A 21,011-nucleotide genomic window follows, 5' to 3' on the forward strand; every position below is an offset into this window, starting at 1 on the left:
TCCTCTATCAAAACTGTTCTACAAAGGGCAGAAGAGGGTATTGAAAATGCCTAACATTTTTTAGTCTTTGTAATGTGGACTTTGGTGTCTGGGCAGCATCTGTGGAAGGATCTTTCTTCTGCAGGACTGCTTTGCTGTCATTTCTAAGTTCCTGACATAAATAAAAAGATGCTACCGATATTCAAATGCACTAACATGTAACAGATGCCAGCCTGTACCTCTGGATCCCTCAAACGTAGCCTGTTCTATCACTTATCACAAAGGTCATGGGCAGCACAATGTCACTGCTATACTGTGTTTGCAAAATGTACCCCAGCACTATTAGGAAAACTTGTCAGCCTTCCTGATCCTAATCTCAAAGGTCATATGTACAGATGAATGTAGGTAATACCATCATAATCTTCTACAGCCACCACAGAGCTGAAGGGACCTTTCAGAATGTTCAGAGGTGGTTAATCTCTGGTTTTAAAGCAGCAATGGAAGCTGTGATCATTACCTATTGTAGGATCAAACCAGCAGTATGCAGATCAGTTCTTCACTGTCATAGGCTACACTAGTGAATTGTTCTCTGTGACTTTTGTAATAAGAGTAATCTGCCTTAAGATTTCATCAGCTTCCTTTAATGACAGAAAAATTCTCATGCTCATATTCGGAATCCAGTTTTAAACACATCATCTTCTGCCACATCCTACCAGAAGTGAACTCCTTATTTTAGATTTTGTCTGGGTAGATTATTAAGCATCCTGTCACCTTGTGACACAGATAACAACTGATGGCAGGAAGAGCCAGGAGACCAACTGAGAAAGGCCAGTATACAGGTTTTGCTTTACAAGTGAACACATTCCCGTACTCATTTGCTAATACTCTAAATAGGACTAGTGAGGTGTGGTGGTCCAATCCGCGAGAAACTTATGACTTGTTTAGAGGAAAAAGGACAGAAGTTAAAAAAATTAACTGTTAAATGACTTTTTCAATGCTTTTCTTTTTAAAATTACCTTTATTATACATATACTTTTTGGGTTTAAGGGTTTTCAAATTCCCTGCAGGCTTGTTCAGTCCAGAAGCTTCAGGAGCATAGGACAACATGCAGTAAGGATTTACGTCTGTTTCTGCCTCAGCCCTTGAGAAGACAACAGGAGCACTGAAAGCTAAACAAGTCTTCATCCAGAAATGTAAACTAGTTTCACTTTCTTTCCCCTCTCCTTGCAAACACAGGGCAGAGCACAAGGAAAACCACTATTTGTAGTACATGCTAGCCTTTATATTCCTGTGGTATTTACAATGTAAGCTGACCATTCTCAAGACAACAGTAAACGCAGTCGATCAGTTGCTCATGAACTACATTGTCCAAATAGAGGATTAATTTTTGAGTTACTCATCTGCAAAATCTGCTATTTTTTTTGTACTAAGAGCAACTTAGTCAAGTACAAGAGTCAGTACTGCTGACTCTTCACAAATAACCTTAATTGATTAATACAGCATATATCAGGATCTGGACAGCATGTCTGAAAAGCTGTTTTCAGTGGAGGAACAGAGTAATTCCCTGCCACAGGAGCAGTTGTTGTGGAGAATCCCTGTTCCAGCATCATTTAGAACATAAAACATTTTGTGTTTTAACATACTCAAAGCAGTGGAAAAACTGTATGATCTATAATGAAGCCCTCCTAATTGACAAAAACATTAGATTGCTCTTTGCAGCACTATCCAGGAAGTCCCAAGACTAATTAGTTTCTCTTTTTTATACAATTGCATTTTCAGAAATTGTTCTTGCTGTCACAGCTGGCCTTGGGACTATTTACATATTTTTCCCACACATTTGGACTATCATTCATGTTCAGAGACAGCTATATTCCTTGCACACAAATACCAAAGGAAATTACCACTGTCTGAACTAGATGATCTTTAAGGTCCCTTCCAACCCAAAATATTTTATGATTCTATGATTTTGACTCCTGAGGCTTATTATAGTAGCAATAGCAAAACAATTCCAAGGATTGACTTTTCTCCTTCATTGGGGGATCAGCAGTGGTCATATTCAGAACTTTTTAATTTTAACTTTTGATTCTTTCACTTCTTGTTTACCTCTCTTAAAACCTCCTTTAGATGCTTTTTTATGGTACTCGTTCATAGTTTATATGGCCATTTGTTAATATTTTCAAGATGTATTTTAACTGACCAGAACATGTCAAGCGTCTTTTTGCAGGATGATGGTGTGAAGAATAATTATGTTATGTGAGTTAGTTTCCCGCAGGAACATCTACCATACAATCTGGAGGAGCACAGAAAGAAAACCTGTTTTCTGCCCTCTCATACCACTTAAAAAAAAGGTTAGGAAAGCTTGCCTTACTAACTTACTAGTTGCCTTTCTGAAGGTAAACAGTTCTCTGTGAAGCAGTTGGTTCAGGAGAGCTTTTCAGATCTAAGCAATGGCTGTTCAGTGTAATTTCAATGAAAAAATCTAGATCATTATTTTTTCCCCTTCTCCATAAATTAATCCTTTTCTACGATGAGGATAATAAGATGAGTATAATTAAATTTGTATTACGAATATCGCTTCTTCTAACATCTAAACAACTGTACACTTTCCCTTCCTGCCTGTTCCTTTTTGTTTGGTTGTGTTGCTGTCAACCTGTTCCTTTTCCTTCATCTTACTTCTTCTAGCCTCTTTGAAGAATGCATCACACCCTTTCAGGCCTCAGGGTATGATACTTTTCAGAAAGCACAACTCCTGATGACATCTTCCCAGGCTACAACTGGATATTATAGCCTCCTTTTTCTTTCTAGCTGGAATCCTGCTTGCCTGCTGGCTCTAATCCCAAAGAACATCAGGGAGGTCTTCTTTGGTAAACAGAGAAAAACCCTGAGGCTTTACCACTACACAGGCTCATTTGAAACCCTTTATAGAAGAAAAAAAAAAATCTACCCAATTTGAAATGAAATTTAACTGTGCTTTATTTCATTTTTCAGTCTTAGAGGATAGGGAGTTTTTCTGAACGAACTGAGAGAATAGAATATTGTATGATGTCTCTCGATATCCCACAAGCTGTGCAATGACTATGTAATACTTGAAATCTCTTAGCAATTTAAGGCTTTGAAATTCAAAATACTACTAAATTCTACAGAATCCCAAAATATAAAGCGTCTCAGTGTCACACTGAGATGGTCTGCTTTGCTGCTGCGGTTAACATTTAAACAAAGAAAATAACCTGAGCTGACCAACAAAACCTACTCAGACTTTATTTATGTACAGAAGCATGAACACTTCTAGAAATTCTTGTCTAAACTGAAGCTTAACTTCCCAGTGAGAAGCTCAGACGTTGCAATGAAAAGCACAGAAGGTGAGAGGGTTATGTGTACGGCCAGGGGGGACCATTTAGACAAGACCAGAAATTTATGAAGTTTTCATGGGTATCTGAAACAATCTTTCAGAATGTTTGAAACCTAAAGATGTCTGTCTGATAAACTGCTTGTCTTACAGTATGGGGGAAAAAAGACAAAAAATGATCCTTGTATCTGGGATTAGGCCATGGCACCATGCGATGCATAGTATCCCAAGCAGGTTTCGCAACTGGCGTCAGCTTGGCTTTGGTTTTGTTTGTTGTCACTTAACTGCTCTCAGTAGTATCCTGATACCAATGTGGGGAGGTACTAGACCTTATTTAGGGCTCCTAATTAGCACAGTCACCAAAATTTCCACACTTACATGCCTAAACATGCTATCACCAAAATAAATACACGACCAAGTAAGTAAACCTGGCATGTAAATCTCCTTTTAAATGAGATTATTTTATTACTATGCAAGTCAACCCACTTTAGATTTACAAAAATCAAGGTGGTAACTCCACCCTGTTTCAACTGCAGTGAAGAAGACAGAAAGTAAAGGCAGACATTCGTGCACCAGCAGGCACAGAACACCTGTCTCCTTGGAGCTACCCCACATAATTTCAGGTGAAAGAGACCCAGGCTGCTTAGGACACGTACCTGGCTGTAGCTCTGGATGGCACCTCTGGCCTGACTGCTGCGGGTTGGGAGCTGGGCGGTTGCTGTTTCGCCAAGGGCGAGGGTCTGGTTGCTGTGGTAGCTGGCTGAGTACTGGAAGGACCCTTCAGGCTTGGAATTGAGCTGCAGCGCGCTCTGGGAGAGGAGGCTGGGCCCTGCAGGGACAGGATTTGGGAGCTGTCAGAAAGTCTCAGTGAAAGAGCACACCCGTGTTATCTGTCAAAAGGTGCTTCAAAATTATCAGATGTCTGTGGCTTCGGCTTTTCACAGTCTGGCATTTCAGTAATAAGTCACACACATTAAATTCCTTTTTTTACCACTCAGTCATCATTATTATGCTATCCCAGCTACAGACCACACTGCTTTCTTGGCAAAAAAACCCCACATGTTTTTAACTGGTGAAGAAATTCGAAGCCTAAACAAATCCAACCGTGTTATTTGATAAAGAACTCTTGGTTTTCAGCTCAGAATAGTTGATGAGGGTTTTCCTAAGGATAAGCCTTGTTTATTTCACTTAATTATATCCAGTCCTTCTGCGTGGAGAATGCTAACTTGTCCCTCCCTGGCCCCCCAGCACATTAGATGTATTGATTACAGCCACTGTGTGGTGTATACATGGTGATGTAATACTTCGGTGCCTGTAGGGATGGATGGCAGCCTCTAAAATATTAATAGCTCCTCTCATCATGTAGGACTCGCCCTGATCGCAGTGAATCTTTGATGACTGTTTTGTCAGCTTATCTTATCTTCCCCATCATAGTGCTGCACGGCAGGAGAGCCAAGTGCAAGCAGCAAGCTTAAATTGGGGCTTCCAAATTGAAGGGCCTGTTGGGAGCATCAAGAGTGACATTTCCCACAGTTATTTATTTGTTCTGTGAAACTCACACATGTTCTAATATTCATTAAGCTCACGTACAAGTGATTTAGCTTATCATGTACACATAGCCAATTCCCCAGTTTTTGCTCCAAAAGCATATACCAGACAGGGAAAAATTGTTGAGTGATTCAGGTGTGACCTCCCACAACCACTTTTAATGGCAAACTATTTCTGTCTCTGTACAGAAAAAGCTACATTAGAATCAGAGAATAGTTTGGGTTGGAAGGGACCTTAAGTTCATCCAGTTCCAACCCCCCTGCCACGGGCAGGAGCATCCCACTAGATCAGGCTGCCCAAGGCCCCAGCCAACCTGGCCTTGAACACCTCCAGGGATGGGGCATCCACAGCTTCCCTGGGCAACCTGTACCAGTGCCTCACCACCCTCATTGTGAAGAAGTTCTTCCTTATGTCTAGCCTAAATCCGCCCCTCTCCAGTTTATATCCATCCCCCTCGTCCTATCACTACAAGCCTTTGTGAAGAGTCCCTCCGCAGCTTTTTTTGTAGGTCCCTTTCACGTACTGGAAGGTCTCTATAAGATCTCCTCAGAGCCTTCTCTTCTCTAGGCTGAAAAAGTCCAACTCTCAGCCTGTCCTCGTATGGGAGGTGCTCCAGCCCTCTGATCACCTTTGTAGCCCTCCTCTGGACCCATTCCAAAAGCTCCATATCCTTCTTATGTTGAGGATTCAAGAACTGGGCACAATACTCCAGATGAGGTCTCACAAGAGAGAAATAGAGGGGAAGAATCACCTCCCTCGACTTGCTGTCCACGCTTCTTTTGATGCAGAAAGAAGTGTGGCCAGCAGGTCAAGGGAGGTGGTTAATGAATACCCACCTAATACTTTCCTATACCTTCAATGATTTTAGTTTCGTCTAATTTTCAGTAATCTAGCTTGCTCTTCCATGGTGTCTGGGCCCAACAAGTGACATACAAGAGGAGAGAAAAGAAGAGGGTTATGACTGAGTCACTGTGTGAGTTACAAAAGAAGTCTACCTTCGACCCAACAGCTATCATCTATAGCATATTCAGTGGCTTCATAGTGAGATGGATTCATCTTCTGTTTAGCACTAAGAAGCTCATCAGAGCATAGAAGGACACAAACCTTAAGGGATGTGAAATGGCTATGTTGGTTTTGCTCCTACAGAACATGCAAAAAGATCAGTTTGAAAAAGACTCACACTATCAAAATTCCAATGATTTTTACCAGAATTAACTCTCAATATATTCCTGATACAAAGGCCAAATTTTATATCCTTTAAGTCTTTGTTACGAGGAGGTACAACTCCTCCAAAGAGATTTCCACTTAGAAAAAGTGCAAACAACACCCACCTCCAAATTAACATAAAGAGTATTTTTTTCCCCTAGCTTGTTTCTCAGAAATGGCAGAACCATTATAACTGACATTTTCCAAAATCCAATCTGAACTGCTCATATTACAAACAGATCATAGCAGGCTATGTAAAATGGAAGGGTTTGCATCGAAGTGTAGACTGTGATTATGACGCTATTTTACATATCAACACCATTTATACTGCAAAGTTAATTGCATTCATCAGATTATTGCAGGTATAGAACAAATCTGAAAAGTTCTAGTTCTTTTATTTTCCTTACAAGTATGCTGCAAGGTTATTAAAAATGTATCACATGCATAGGAGAGATTAATTTAATCCTGCATGGTTGTTTATAAATCCACCATTTGGTTTCTTTCCATTCCCTGACTCTGCAAACAGGGTTTACTAAGCATTTTCCATTTAATTGGTTTTGTTGCAAGTTTTATTCTTTAATGAAAGAAATATTTTCACAGTTTTTTTTTTCAAGAGCATAAAGAAAATACACTTAGTTTTAAAATATACCTGTAGACTTTATTTTAATCTTTTTTATTCTGAATTTTCACTGAGAATTTTCTGTGATCAAGTGACGTGATTTAAGTTCAGAAAAGTCACAAAAATACACCTTTCCCAGGAGGGGAAAAAGTTGCAGAAAGAAAGCAATTTTTGTGCATGAAAGTGTTTGTACTCATTCTGAAAGTAATTATGCTGTGACATTTCTAAAGCTTAAATAATGATTAAACTATCACATGCTATGAACTCAATATGTTTGAATTTTCATTGCATCTGGCTTTCAAGTGTTCCTTTCATATTACTGTGTCTTGCTAGGGGATTTACACAGCCAGCTAGAGTCACATACATTGTTTCCCTGCACTGCTCTGGCCAAATTTTGCAAAAAAAAACATTTTAGGAAAAAGTTTGGAGCACATGGTTTTAAGTTCACTAACTACTGTACAGCAGTTTTTATTTTGTACCTTAACAAGCAGTAATGAACAATTAAAACATAGATACATTTCAATAAAGTAGCTACAGAGTCGTTCAAGAGAATCTGCCAGAGAGATATTTAAATTTAAAATAAGCCCACATTTCTCAAGCAAACACAGAACAGAGTTGTGGCTGCTCACCTGTAAATAACTAGGCCTAAACCAAGCACACAGACTACAAGATACACTGGAGATCAATCAGCGTGATCTTGAAAAAGCACAAGTTCCTTTCTTAGGATTTAGGTACTGCAAGCAGTCCTGTCTTGTCTGATAGAGAAAAGATGGATAGCTTTTCTCATTAAGATTCTTGAGATTTCAATCTGAAGGTAAAAGCAAACCTTCTGAAGAGCCTGCAGCTTACCCAGCGCAGAAGAAAGTGGTTTGTTCGTGTAATCCTATATGCTGACGGCTCTTGACAACAAACTACTCTCTCTTCTTCGCAAAAATTTAAACTCTGTTTTGTTGGTGTAGGTATAACTATTTTTCATTTGTTTTCATATGAGTTAAGGCAGCTGGAAATCCTCTATTTTAAGTGAGTCATGGTGTTCCCCAGGGCTCAGCACTGGGTCCAGCCCTGTTCCATGTCTTTATCAATGACCTGGATGAAGGCATCGAGTGCACCCTTAGCAAGTTTGCAGATGACACGAAGCCGGGTGGAAGTCTCAATCTGCTGGAGGGCAGGGAGGCTCTGCAAAGGGATCTGAACAGGCTGGACCGCTGGGCAGAGTCCAATGGCATGAGGTTTAACAAGGCCAAATGCCGGGTCCTGCACTTGGGGCACAACAACCCTGTGCAGTGCTACAGACTGGAGGAAGTCTGTCTAGAAAGCTGCGTGGAGGAGAGGGACCTGGGGGTTGACAGTGACTGAACACGAGCCAGCAGTGTGCCCAGGTGGCCAAGAAGGCCAATGGCATCTTGGCTTGTATCAGAAACGGTGTGGCCAGCAGGTCCAGGGAGGTTATCCTCCCCCTGTACTCGGCACTGGTGAGACTGCACCTGGAATCCTGTGTTCAGTTCTGGGCCCCTCACCACAAGAAGGATGTTGAGGCTCTGGAGCGAGTCCAGACAAGAGCAACGAAGCTGGTGAAGGGGCTGGAGAACAAGTCTTACGAGGGGCAGCTGAGAGAGCTTGGGTTGTTTAGCCTGGAGAAGAGGAGGCTGAGGGGAGACCTCATTGCTCTGTACAACTACCTGAAAGGAGGTTGTGGAGAGGAGGGAGCTGGCCTCCTCTCAGAAGTGACAGGGGACAGGACAAGAGGTAGTGGCCTCAATCTCCGCCAGGGGAGGGTCAGGCTGGTCATCAGAAAAAAATTTTTCACCAAAAGGGTCATTGGGCACTGGAACAGGCTGCCCAGGGAGGTGTTTGAGTCACCATCCCTGGAGGTATTTAGAAGACAGGTGGATGAAGTGCTGAGGGGCATGGTTTAGTGATTGATAGGAATGGTTGGACTCAATGGTCCAAGAGGTCTTTTCCAACCTAGTATTTCTGTGATTCTGTGAATTATGAGTTTCCTTTGTGGTCTGGAGATCCAGATGCTGTCAGGCACAGCAGAGTGAAAGGAAAGGAGTCACCCACTCAGACAACAAGGAGAGGGGGCAGGCTTCTTGTGAAGCCTTTTTAATTAGTTAATTTTAATTTAATTAGTTTCTGTTACCCACTCCTCTTACTGGCAGTTATGTTATAGGCTATTATTTTTCTCTTTCAAAAGCCTAGCAGTTTAAAGATTCTGAGCACCTGAGAGTATCTGGCACCATTTATTTGAAGCAAAACAGAGACGAGGAGCAGATGCAGTTCAGTACTCACTTCTGCCATGAGTCCCACCACTACAGGGAGCAGCACCAAAGCCCACTCACGACCTCCTGCCCACATTGCATTTGACAAAATAAGTATAGCCTAGAATTACACTGGACAAGCTGATTCATGGCATTTGGTCCATTGCATTTGGCCGTAAATGTAAACTGGAGAGTTATAGACTCCATCACAAGCCACAATAGAAAAAGAGCTTCCACAATATCTACCTGTTTCTGGCAAGGGGGATGTCAAGGAGCTGACAGAAGCACAAGGCAAAAGTTGCAGTGAGACCCATCACATTGGGACTATTACTGTGCTCCTCGCCTGCAAGGGATCAAGTATTGCACTGGCTGCTGCTCATAGGCTGCTGTTGTTCTTTCTGAATAACACCACAATGTGCCATGCTGCAGTGAGGTGCATTGTAGCTATTTAAAACCAAACCAAGGAAGTGAGTGGTCTTAAACGATGACATTATTATTAATTCAAGAACATCACAGTAACAGTTGATTACGGGAAACCAAGAAACACAAAGAATCCAGGTTACTATTATCATCCATGGCTGGGTCAAAAATGAGGAAAAAATAGAAATTATGAAAACATTTGTCCTTTTATTTTTAAGAACAATATTTTCTTTGGAAATAAAATCTTTTACCTACCCTTTCTGATCTCTCCTCTTCCTTCTTCCAACATTCAGAGTCCAAAAACCCCTCCAAACCAACCAAGCAAAAAAAAGAGATCACAGCCTAGAACTTTCATTTTGAATTATTGCTTAAAAAATATAAATTCTTGAATACTGAATGTTTGCCTGCAGAAATATTTTATATGGCAGTTTCAGAACAGCAGCATACTAGGATACTTCTCCGTACCTGCACATACTGTTCTAGCTCTACCAGTGTTTGCTTAGGCAACAAAAAATTAGTTACAAGCACAGAACAAATACACATTAACTTCTAATTACTAATTACTCTAGTTCGTATGCAAGAAGTGAAAAGATATGAGAGATCAGTAAGTAAAAAAAAATAAAAACAAACAAACCAACAATAAAATCCCACAAATATAATTTATTTTACCATATTGCTCTATTTAGGCCATCCCTTAGATTTCCTTTTTTTCAAACCACGCTTTGTACCATACTTAAAACAAGATAAAAGAAGCTTTCCATTGTGTCAAAAAATGTATTTTGCTTTTAAATAATTTCCTGTTCCTCAGCATAAAAAAAATACATTACTTGTGCAACTGTCTTTCTACCTACATTTCATCAGAACAATCCGACTTATACATTGAACAATGGTCCAAAATGTCCATTTTTTATGCTCAGAAACTGCCAAGGGCTAGGGCTACTGCATTAAAATCCATTGGAATATGGTTGCTGATTTAGTAGGAGGCAAATCAGTTTTTGAGATATTCTAAGAGTTTTAAAGTAGTGCGTGCTAACAGCGAAAATGTACCAACTGAACATATGAATATAAGTAATTTTTAACAAATACAATGCTGGTAAAAGAGTGCCTATATTATCAGAAATCTTTAGCAGGCCAATTGTGTCAGCACCACTGCTCCAAATTTTAAAAGCATATTTCTGGAAAAATTCAAGGTCGGGGTAGATGGGGCTCTGAGCAACTTGATCTAATTGATGATGTTCCTGCTAATTGCAGGGGAATTGGACTAGATGAACTTCACAGTCCTTTCCAACCCAACCCATTTTATGATTCTATTATTCTTTCCGTTAGTTTTTCTGCAACAAGAGGGGATTCATGCTTCCTAGCATTGTCAAACTACAAGAGTACAGCACGTAGCTTTCCTTTCCTGACTCACTTGGAAGCAAACCCCAAGAGAAGCTGGGTGCTCAGCTGCCCACTGTCACACTGTCATCCGCAGCCTCAGTCAGGACGGCACAATGCCCAAATTAAGAGAATGAGCACAGTACCGACGTTTTGATTCACTAACAGTCATTAAAGCCTATGGGAGCTTCAGTGAGAGATGACAAAAAATTGCACCAGCACCATCAGTAATGGAACAGACAATAGAGTCATGACATGTTTTCTTCCTTCCCCTGGAGGGCAGGGCCTTGTCTGGTGATTACGCAGTAGCAAAGCTTACCCGAATCATATTCCACAGAGGTCATAAGCAGAAAAGTATCTCACATAAGAAACCCACTAGTAATTTGAGCTCTAAGGAGCTTAACAGTGTCAGAAGTTAAGCAGTTGTCTAAGTGCTGAGAAATTATGCGGACTGCTGAGATACTGGTCCAGTACCCTTGCACTGATTAGAGGTGGTGGGGTGAAGAAGCACATCCTATCAAATTTTGCTATTTTTAATAGCACTACAGCATGATTGAGTATTTATAAACAAGCTCACGATGTAAATTCTGACAAAGAATTAAGTACAATCAGTATTCATTATAATATATTTTTACCTACAGGACAGCCAGCTGAGTACTATAAATCTGTAGATTAACTGCATTTTAAACTCAGACTTTTAATATTTTATAGAAATAAAATTTTGCTGGCTCACAAAGCTAAACAGCCAGATGAATGTGGGATACTTGTAAAGGAGGAACTCAAAAGAGACCAAAGAATTGTGCCCTGTGTGGATATCAATATACAGCCTATCCCTAGTGCCTGCCAGTCAAACATGCAAAAAGGTACTTCGATTTCCTGATCCTTAGACTGCAGTATCTCAAGGAATACACCACAACTTTTAAATTCACAGTATGCAACAATCAAAGATAATACTATAGCAATACTATGGCCATTCTTCAAAAGTGAAGAAAAAGGAAAAAAAGGTTGAATTATGAACCAGGACTAATATATTACATTATGGAGCAGAAGTTATCATGAAACAAATAGTCAATAATACATTATCTCCTAGTTGTTCAATTATCAGATAATTACCATATAATGACAAGTTACATACAGTACTATACTATTACAAGATAAAGGCATGATTATTTCAGTATTCTAAACCTATGCAATAATTACTTCTGAATTGACTAAAATAATTACACTACGTGCTACAGAAACATATATCTAGTCAGCCCCCATGAGATTATTGCTTGCTTGTTACTTAGTTTTTCACAAAACCATTGTGCAAGTGAGAGGAGAAGGATTTTTTTCTCTCCTTCAGATTTAAAGTCAGTTGGCTTTCTGGGACATGTTTCCTTCACCAAGTAAGCAGTAAAGTGGGCACTACTATTGTGTTAGACATTTCCATTTGGTCAGTCATCTATTGCGATGTCGGTTCTAATTGAGAAAGGAAACAGACCAAAACGTGCTCAAATGAACATTTAATTACCTCCTTTACCAATTATAAAAAACACTTCACTCACCTTCGATCAACTGACAGTAGTAGTAATGATAAATTATGGAGTAAGCGTAAATAAAGTGTTTTTAATTAGTGTAATTAATCACTTCACACATTCTTCAACCTGCTTTGCTCATTTGAGTAACAGTTGAAAGAAAACACTAGCAAAACTCCTTTAATGTCCTTTAAACGTTCATTTACAGAGTTAATAGGTTGAGGTGCCTCACATCCCAGTGAGAGGATCCTAACTGTTAGTATATGCCTAATTAAGGATTTCAAACAACAGTAAGTCATCACTTACTGTTTCTTTTGCCTCTCAGGTCATTTAGATTAGTGCAATATTGATCCCTACCCTACAACCTAGTTTTTTTGTTTGTTTATTTAACTGCCTGTATTCATGGTAAGTAGTTGCAAACCACTCCCAAAGCTGAGTTTTATTTGTTGCCCAGTTTTGCAAAGGAGTGGATGATTAAAAAAGATCTAATATTATACATAATACATCAATAGTAATAGGCATTGCCTAGTACTAGAACAGCACTAGGAAAATATTTCCAGATCTACCTTCTAGGAGACATTAAATATTAAAGATATCAGTACCTTTATACAGCAAGAAAAAATCCCAAGGCTGCAATATAACAAAGGTATTCCATACCCTAGTAATGAAGAAAAAAAGGAGGGGGAAGCAAACACATACTTAAAATGAAGAATTAAATAGTAATAATTCACATGCTAAATCTCAAGCAGCTTCCTTGTTATGAAACAAACACATCTTTTTAGGTAAGAGGCAGCAAGTCTTAAACAACTACACTGAAAACAAACTTGTTTTACAAAGAAAGTAATTTATATGCAATACCATGCTCTACCAACATTCAGAGGGCTACCTACAAATACAGAAAAAAGGCTTTAATGTTGCTACAGAAGCTATTCTAAGGTACAGGAAAATAGGATTTGGTGGAATGCATTTGGAAACATAAAATAAGTTTGTTTTCATCCAAGAACTCTATAAATTACATATATCTAGAGAAATGATGAAAAAAAACTAGGCTGATACCATTATGTAAGTGAACAATAAAAGGAGATCCCTTTTAATTCTCTTTCTGACCTAATTACTATAGGAATGAAAGATGAACACTTTATTTCAAGCCATAAGTAACCTGGGAATAGAAAATAGCTTCATTACATGCTGATTATCTTATGATTTTTACACAAGATAAAAAGCCTGCCTTTGTTGTAGAAGGGAAGAATGTTGGCTAGGATTTGAAATAACAGATCACTACTCCAAAGGATAGTTAAGAACCATAAAGGTTCAGAACGAATAGTAGAAAACCATAGGATATGAAGTGCATAGAAAAAAACATAATGCCTGCATCCCACGCTGAGAGTAAATGGTTCTTTTTTTTAATACTTAAAAGGTTTTTTTAATGGTCATATTCAAATTCCAGGGTTGGGAAAGGGGGAATAAGGAGGGGCTAGCACCAATATCTAGTTCAGACAGGTTTCCTGACACTACCAGGTTTCCAACTACTGCATAATGCTAAGGAAGTGCCTCCAAATAAGAGGAATCCACGTGCAATTAATCTAGAACTACAGAGTGGCAAACGTGATCTCCTCTTGGTGTTTGGTAGAATCATGTTTCACAACTTTGGCACTCACAATACATTGCCCAGTGTTTAAAATCTGCCACTTTTGCACCTGTGAGGGACAGGAAGAAAATCAGAGAAATAAGTTGTTCTTCAATAGCTGAACTTAGTAAGGAAGTATTCAGCAGGGAAGAATTTCATTAGGGATAAATAACTTCTATGGCAAAAATTTGTAGATGCTATACTATAAAACTAACAGAATTTCCAGTGAGTTCATATCAAAGTCTTCCGGAAGATAGGAAATGTTGCAAATAGGAAATGGAACAAAGTAGCATTGAAAAGCCTAAGCAATCCTGAAGTAACAGGGTAACCCCAGTGTTATTTACTTAGTGTATATTTTGTTTTCTGTACTGCACCACACATAGCACTACTCCAGGTGTTTGTATGAAGTCTAATACAGTCAGGTCTTCTTTCATAAGCAACACTTGTAAATGTTTGACAGTAGTAAAAAATATGGAGTTTCATACTAATGAGAGAAATTAACTGAAGAAGCTAGAGAACAAGACCTAGAGACGTGCACCAAGCAAGGACAGTTATACATATTTAGTCTTAGAATACAGAAGTTACCTTTGTCTTTGTATTTTTTTAATAGAAAAAGCTATCCTAAATTTAAATTAAAAACAAGGATAACCTACCAATGCAAAATTTTAAATGATCCCAAGATTAAACAACTTCTTTTGTAGAAGATCAATCATATTTTATGAAAGCGCTTGCTAAACTCTGCAGATACTGAAATCAGATAGTCTCTGAAAGAGATAATTTATCATTGGTCATTAGGATGTTGTGGTTTAAAGGAGCAATAGATACAAACAACACAGGAATAAGATGGGCAGCAAGCATAACTATTAAATCACATTTCTGCACTATAGTGGACACAGAGAGGAAATATAATATCCTCTGACCTTTCATCTAGGGATATTTAAGGAAGATCTGGAGCACTTTCAGCAGTTGAACTTCTGCTAGCACTTGTTACACCTCCATGAGAAGCCTCTGCCAACAAAACCTTGTCAGTTGCCTAAGGCAGACACGGTGTGAATTACTGAAAAAATATAAAAAAGTGGCATGATTTGCTAATGGTGATGATGTGAAATTGGTGAAACCCTGCAGACTGCATGCAATAGCAGGAGTGGCAGAAGTCACACAATACTTCACTGTAACAGAAGTTTGCTGTCTATTAAAAGGTGACACTGTGGAACCACAAGAGAACAGCACCTGAACTGGGCTTCTGGATGGGATTAGAAGCATTTCTGAATGTGACCACAAGAATAAATTTGCATGCAGGAGGATGCACTGTATGCAGCAACACAGACACCAAGCTCCAACTCATAAGGAACTGTCATGGTTCCATTCAGGAAACACTGACTTTTGACATAAATAATTGGGTTTTTTTAATTGTTTTCATTATCAGTCTTCCATTTTGCAAAGAATAACTACATTTAAAATGGAGTGCATGCTTTATTTACAGAGAAAAGAAAAGCCACCTAAACAAAGAACATATTTTGTATGATTAAATCCTATTTTTTCGAAATGTTTTATACCTTTGAAGACTGTGAATGTCAAGTGTTTGTAGTCACCCTCCATGCCTAGCACAGCCTAAAGCTGCTATTGATAGTATTAAACTAATGTGTTCCCTTTTTATTTCTAGGAAATAAAATCAGATGGCTATAGACATCACGCAACTATGACTCATATGGAAGCTGAATGCATTATCAGGAATCAAAAAATCAGACAAACCTCTTCTGGTAGATCTAAATAAGACTGTTGAAAAATAATAATAATTAGAAAAAATAGTGCCTACCAGCTTCTGATTATAAAGAGTATAAAACTACGCACAGATACATGGATCTAGTACAAAAGGCACCAGTAGATCTTTTATACTATTATGTTGTTTGATGAATTTAACTAATAGCACAGAACAGGTTTCCCCTTCTTGTGCGAAGCAGAACTCCATTTTTTTCTGACCTTTGACAGGCTTAAATCTTGATTCTTTTCTGTCCACAAATGAAAATGGCTATTTGGTCTCTGAGGCGAGCCAGTTCAGAACGTGTCTAGCGCTGCTTCAGAAGTCAATTAAGAAGTAAGTCAAAAAGGTCAAAATGTTATGACAATCTTTTTCATCTGCCCAGAACTCCTCTGCCATACAACAGAAAGCACGCCTTTTTCCTTCTGCTTTCTCTTTGTGCCCACAAATGTGCACTTTATCCTCTGATGTTGTACTCAGAAATTGCGCTTATCCATCTATAAGGCCAGAATGGAGGCAACTCCCTACTCTGTGTTACTGTAGAAGGCACAAAGATCCAGCTTTATTGAGAGCTGTGTAAACTGCGTGCAACACGAAAGAAATAAAACCCAACACCATACCTGCCAAAATAATTTTACCCAGGCTAACAAACCAACTACCTCTTTTTCCGAGGCTGCATCTACCCGCTGCTTTACGCTCACAAGCTGGCACCAGCAGATCTCAGAACAATGCAGCTCTTGGCACTTCTAACTGTGCCAGGCATGCGGGTGCTGGCATGCCACTAAGGCAGGAGTAGGGTGAGTGGTTTATCAGTCTGTCACGAGGATGTGGGTGCATTTGTTTCGTGGCCGGTACTACAGACACAATATTTACTGATGTTCTTTTGCATTGTAGGTTTGGATGCCAAAAGTCTTTCTTTGTTCTGCTCCTACAGATGCTACCATAAGTCACTGTCATTTTCTAATGAGTTTCAGTAACTGCTTCCTGCAGTGGATGAGGGAACACCTGGTCATCTGCGCAGGATTTGTTTGCCACAGGCTAAGCATTACAAGCTGATCACTACCTCCTTTCCATCTCTCATGTTGCTCTAATTGTTCCTGCAGTCCTGGTCTTGACTCTCACCTTTCCATTCTTCCCCCTCCCTTCTCCCATGTATTTTACCTGCTGTTACTGCTCCTGTGTTAATTTGACATTCACATTTTGACACTATAATAATAAAGCTGGATTGTGAGGGGTTGTTTTCTTTAGGCAAGGATTTTAAGTCAGTAGCACGGCACGAAATGACACCAGGTACCAAAACTGGATTCATCTCAGGACAAGCAACTCCAGAGATATGAAGTAATTTTGTGATATCAGTATGGAATTTATATATAAAAGCACATTTCATCACGTAGACATAACCAGAAATAAGGAAACTCTAAGAACCATGCTGCAGGCAACAGAACATCAAAATAAAAATATAGCCTATAGGCAGCTGCACAGAAATGGAGGGAAATGAGAAATTACTTAGTTGCAATATTGCTATAGTGTTTCCTTTGGACTCCAAACATGACACAGCAATGAGCAACCTGAATTGGCCTGAAGTTACGTAAGCATGTAAAAAGTGATGACAGCAAGGCCACTTCCAGGCAGAAAGTGTTTCTTTTTTTTTTTTTGCCTCTGAGGATGAATCATCATCTGTTTTGGGGACGAGACGCTGAGGCTGTATTTCATGATGCATGAGAACACAAAAGATAAAGAAGCTGGAAGAAGAAAAGATGGAATTAAAACAAGAAGGGAAGAAACAGATATGAGGTTGGGTAGTTCAGGAAAAGATGGGACAGCAAGAAAAGGCGAGAGAACACAGGAAAGGAGACGGCTAAAGAGAGGTGTTAAGATGGCATGAGTGTCTCTGGCTGGAGATTCCTGAGGAGAGGCAGCCTGTAGCAGTTTAGGTCCAACACTGAGGTAAGAGCACTACTGGATCATCATGTTTTGAATGGTATTTCTGCAGTGGTTTCCAGCACCTTCTCCCTGAGAAGACCATAAACCCCTTAGGCACCCTACCAGTCTACAGAAGGGCCACAGAAGAATTGAGACGATTGAATTCCAGCACAGGACGGTGCCCACAACAACTTTTGTTCCAACCCTGAAGAACCAGGGAAAGCAGAAGCTCCCTCCCTGAATGGCAATGGCTCCATCAGCCTTCACCAGGCCTCCTGCTTGTAAACAATCAAATATGAACTTGAAGACAGGAAGAAAACCAAAGCAGGACAAGATCAGCTGGACCCAAGCTGCAGTCAGAAACCTATAGTGGACTATAGCTGGTGTAGCCGATAACAAAGCCTGCCTGGAATTCCATGGATGAGAGCCAATACTGTGTTGACTCTTTGCAGTGGTCTCCTCCTGCTTGCATAGCAGAAGGGACTGAAAAGGAAAATTTCACTTATGCTCTTAAAGTGAGAAGACTGACATGAATTTAATAGGACGTGGTACGTCAACAAGAAAGATGTGCCTGTTTTACCTGGCCCTTACCATCCTGTAACCGTTATAAGAGGAGAGGTGATCAAGCAGTGAATGACAGTGTTTGAGCAACATCTTTTCATCTGATGCTATTCTCAATACCTTTGAACTCTGCCTCTGACACAGGATGAAAATAATACAAGCTCAGGATGCTCAGTGCTGATGGAGCATTTCCTGAGGCAGCACTGGCTGTAAACACTGATACTGAGATATAAGAGCTGGCTCTCAGGTCATTGCTAGAGCCTGCTTCATTATTATCAAATCTTAATGTCTTAGTGTGGGTTTAGCAATTAATCTACAGAAACTTTACATGGTCAGCTCTTTTGCAAAGACATTAATCTCTTGCTGAGGAGTGCCCCTGGAAGAAGGTCTCAGTGTTTGCCACCAGCCAGTGGCATTAAAATGCTAAATGACATAATAATTATTTCATGCTCACACTTAGGGTGACTAGGGCAGAAAGGAGAGGTGGATAAAGGAAACATCATCTTATCTCCATTTCTCAGAAACCTCATCATCTTATCCCCATTTCTCAGAAACCTAAGTATTTAACAACTACTTCAAAAGACTGAACTTGACCCTGAGTTTAGACAATTTCTGCACAACTTTCTCCGTGAGAACATACAACATGGAAGTGTAAGATTACCCTTTAACAAAAGACTTACCCTGTTACAGTTTTGGCAAAGATGACTGTAAACCCCCAAAGTTTTGAAGCCAAGATATTGAAAAGGCTCATATTAGAAGAGGTGGATGGAACAGGGAGAGGCATCCAAAACACTCAACCATAAATATTTACCCTGAATATATTACAATACTGGCAGAAGTTTAATCAATAAATTAAAGTTTCCTCAGACCTCATACTCTAAAAGATTTGTCCAGAGCTAAGAACTCTTGAGTCAGATAACTTCCAGGTTTGCATCAATGCAGCAGAAATAAAGGTGTCATGAGCCGTGTTGTGCACTTCTGCCATTCCTACTCCAAAGACTTCAATCCTAAAATGAAAGAGGGGCACACACACTTCCTAGGTGGTTTTCATTTCTAAAATGTACTCAAAGAGCACGTGATTTCTATTAGTGTGTATGTTTACCACGAGATCCCACCAGAACACATCCTTTGTGTGCACAAAGAATGACTCAGCTGGATTGCCCTAGCTCTCAGAGCAGATAATGAAATGGAAATAACATCATCTATCAACAAATTGTCAGGTCCACTGATGCCAAATTTCATCTTATTGAGCATGTCAGCCATCTGACAGGTGGCAATTTCACAAAGCAAGAGCTATGGGATAGAAAACAGATAAACACACATCCTTTTACACATTCATTGTGTAAATAAAGCCTTTTTGTTTCAGTCCATTTTCAGTATTTATGAATAAAGCAGCTGATAAAGGATGAAAATAATAAAGGTTGAACAAGGAGTGCTCTTTCAAACTGGGACATCTGCTTTCACACTGAGTAAGGAGGATCTGTCATTGTAAAAAATTGCTGAAACAACTGAATTAAGATAATAAAATAAGAGCTTAGCCCATCTTTTTAGCCTCAGAATTAGACAAGTTATTTAAGTGAAAACCCTATCTGTCTAATACAACATTTATATATAATTTCATGTGATAAAAATAACCTGTTCTTGCAGCAGAAATCATTCTTTAGAGGAAAAAAAAATCAACATCTAAATGGTACTACTACTCATTTGTGCTGCGTTTTGGACAAACAGTTTCAAGTAACTAAAACATATAATATATTGTGGGATTGAGTCCTCAGTGGTTAGCTATGCTTTTTCTTCCCTAGAAAGACTGAGACATTTTAACTGCCTGCATTTCTGTCAAGATGTAGCCCCAGTGAAGTGTACTTTGAAATGGCATTAGCCAAGAAGACAGTGTTATTTAATATACATTGTATTTATTCCCTTATCAGTAAGCTCAATACTGTAATTATTACTGAGCACCAGGACAACAGGGTCACAGATATAGATAAAAATATATTCAGAAAATTTTGGGAAAAATAATTGTCTGGAATACTGGCAAGGTAGGTAGGAAAAACTACAAATCCAATATAAACCGCCAATTTTTAAATTGAAACTTAAAATGTAGCATTCAAAAAATATCGGACAGTTGTAAGACTGATCCAAGAGGTTTTCTGATCCATGTCAACAAGAACTCTGTGGCTGCAGTTGGTTATATTGATTTAGAGAGCAAAGAAGGAGGGTTGCCACATGAAGTGACTAAGCAAGTGAAAAACAGTGAAACAGTTCAGTTTCAGTGAGAAACTTAAACACCAAAAGCTTCATAAATCTGTCCCACAATCCTTTTAAGATTGGTCTTATGTTCATTTTGTGGAGACTGAAGCAAAGGAAATCACATAAAAGATTTAAGCATCGATGCCTTAACCCAAAATTAGAGACTCCTGTATTAGGAGACATTTGAGACTGTGGTTTAAGTTAGGAAGAAGGTGCCAATAGATTTGCTCAGTAATCTCAGCAGTATGTTTAACCTTCATTTTCCTAATGCCATGATAGAGGGAGTAAGCACTGCCTGTCTCCACCCCTGTAGCCTGTAAGGATTCAATGTAGTCTGTAAGGATTCAATGAGCTTCATCTAATTATCTCAGAATTAATATCGATGCTAGTATTATGGCAGTCCTCTGACGTGGCACGTTCATGACCCGCAGGGACAGGAGTACACAGGAACTAGTAGGAGGGAAGAAAATACAGGTTCAATGTATTCCTTCTGTTCCACATCTACCTCACTCTTACACAACCCATATGTAAAATGCAGATTTATAAACTTTAGCAGGAAAATGTAGTTTGGTCCTTAATGATTGCTCAGAGGCCTCCAGTTTCTCTGTGTTACAAAAG

At 39.3% G+C, this 21,011-nt stretch overlaps 1 protein-coding gene across 6 annotated transcripts in view; it reads right to left on the minus strand.

Annotated features, from left to right (window-relative positions):
* CTNND2 (catenin delta 2) overlaps positions 1-21,011 on the minus strand; it is a 662,416-nt gene that overhangs the window by 297,791 nt on the left and 343,614 nt on the right. For all 6 annotated transcript variants that reach the window (XM_069853473.1, XM_069853478.1, XM_069853475.1 and 3 more), the window contains one exon: positions 3,982-4,154. In XM_069853473.1, coding sequence (XP_069709574.1) covers positions 3,982-4,154 — 173 coding nt within the window. The remainder of the gene's footprint in view (positions 1-3,981; positions 4,155-21,011) is intronic.

The sequence above is a fragment of the Phaenicophaeus curvirostris genome, chromosome 3 (genome assembly GCF_032191515.1).
Source record: "Phaenicophaeus curvirostris isolate KB17595 chromosome 3, BPBGC_Pcur_1.0, whole genome shotgun sequence".
In the NCBI taxonomy this organism is placed as follows: domain Eukaryota; kingdom Metazoa; phylum Chordata; class Aves; order Cuculiformes; family Cuculidae; genus Phaenicophaeus; species Phaenicophaeus curvirostris.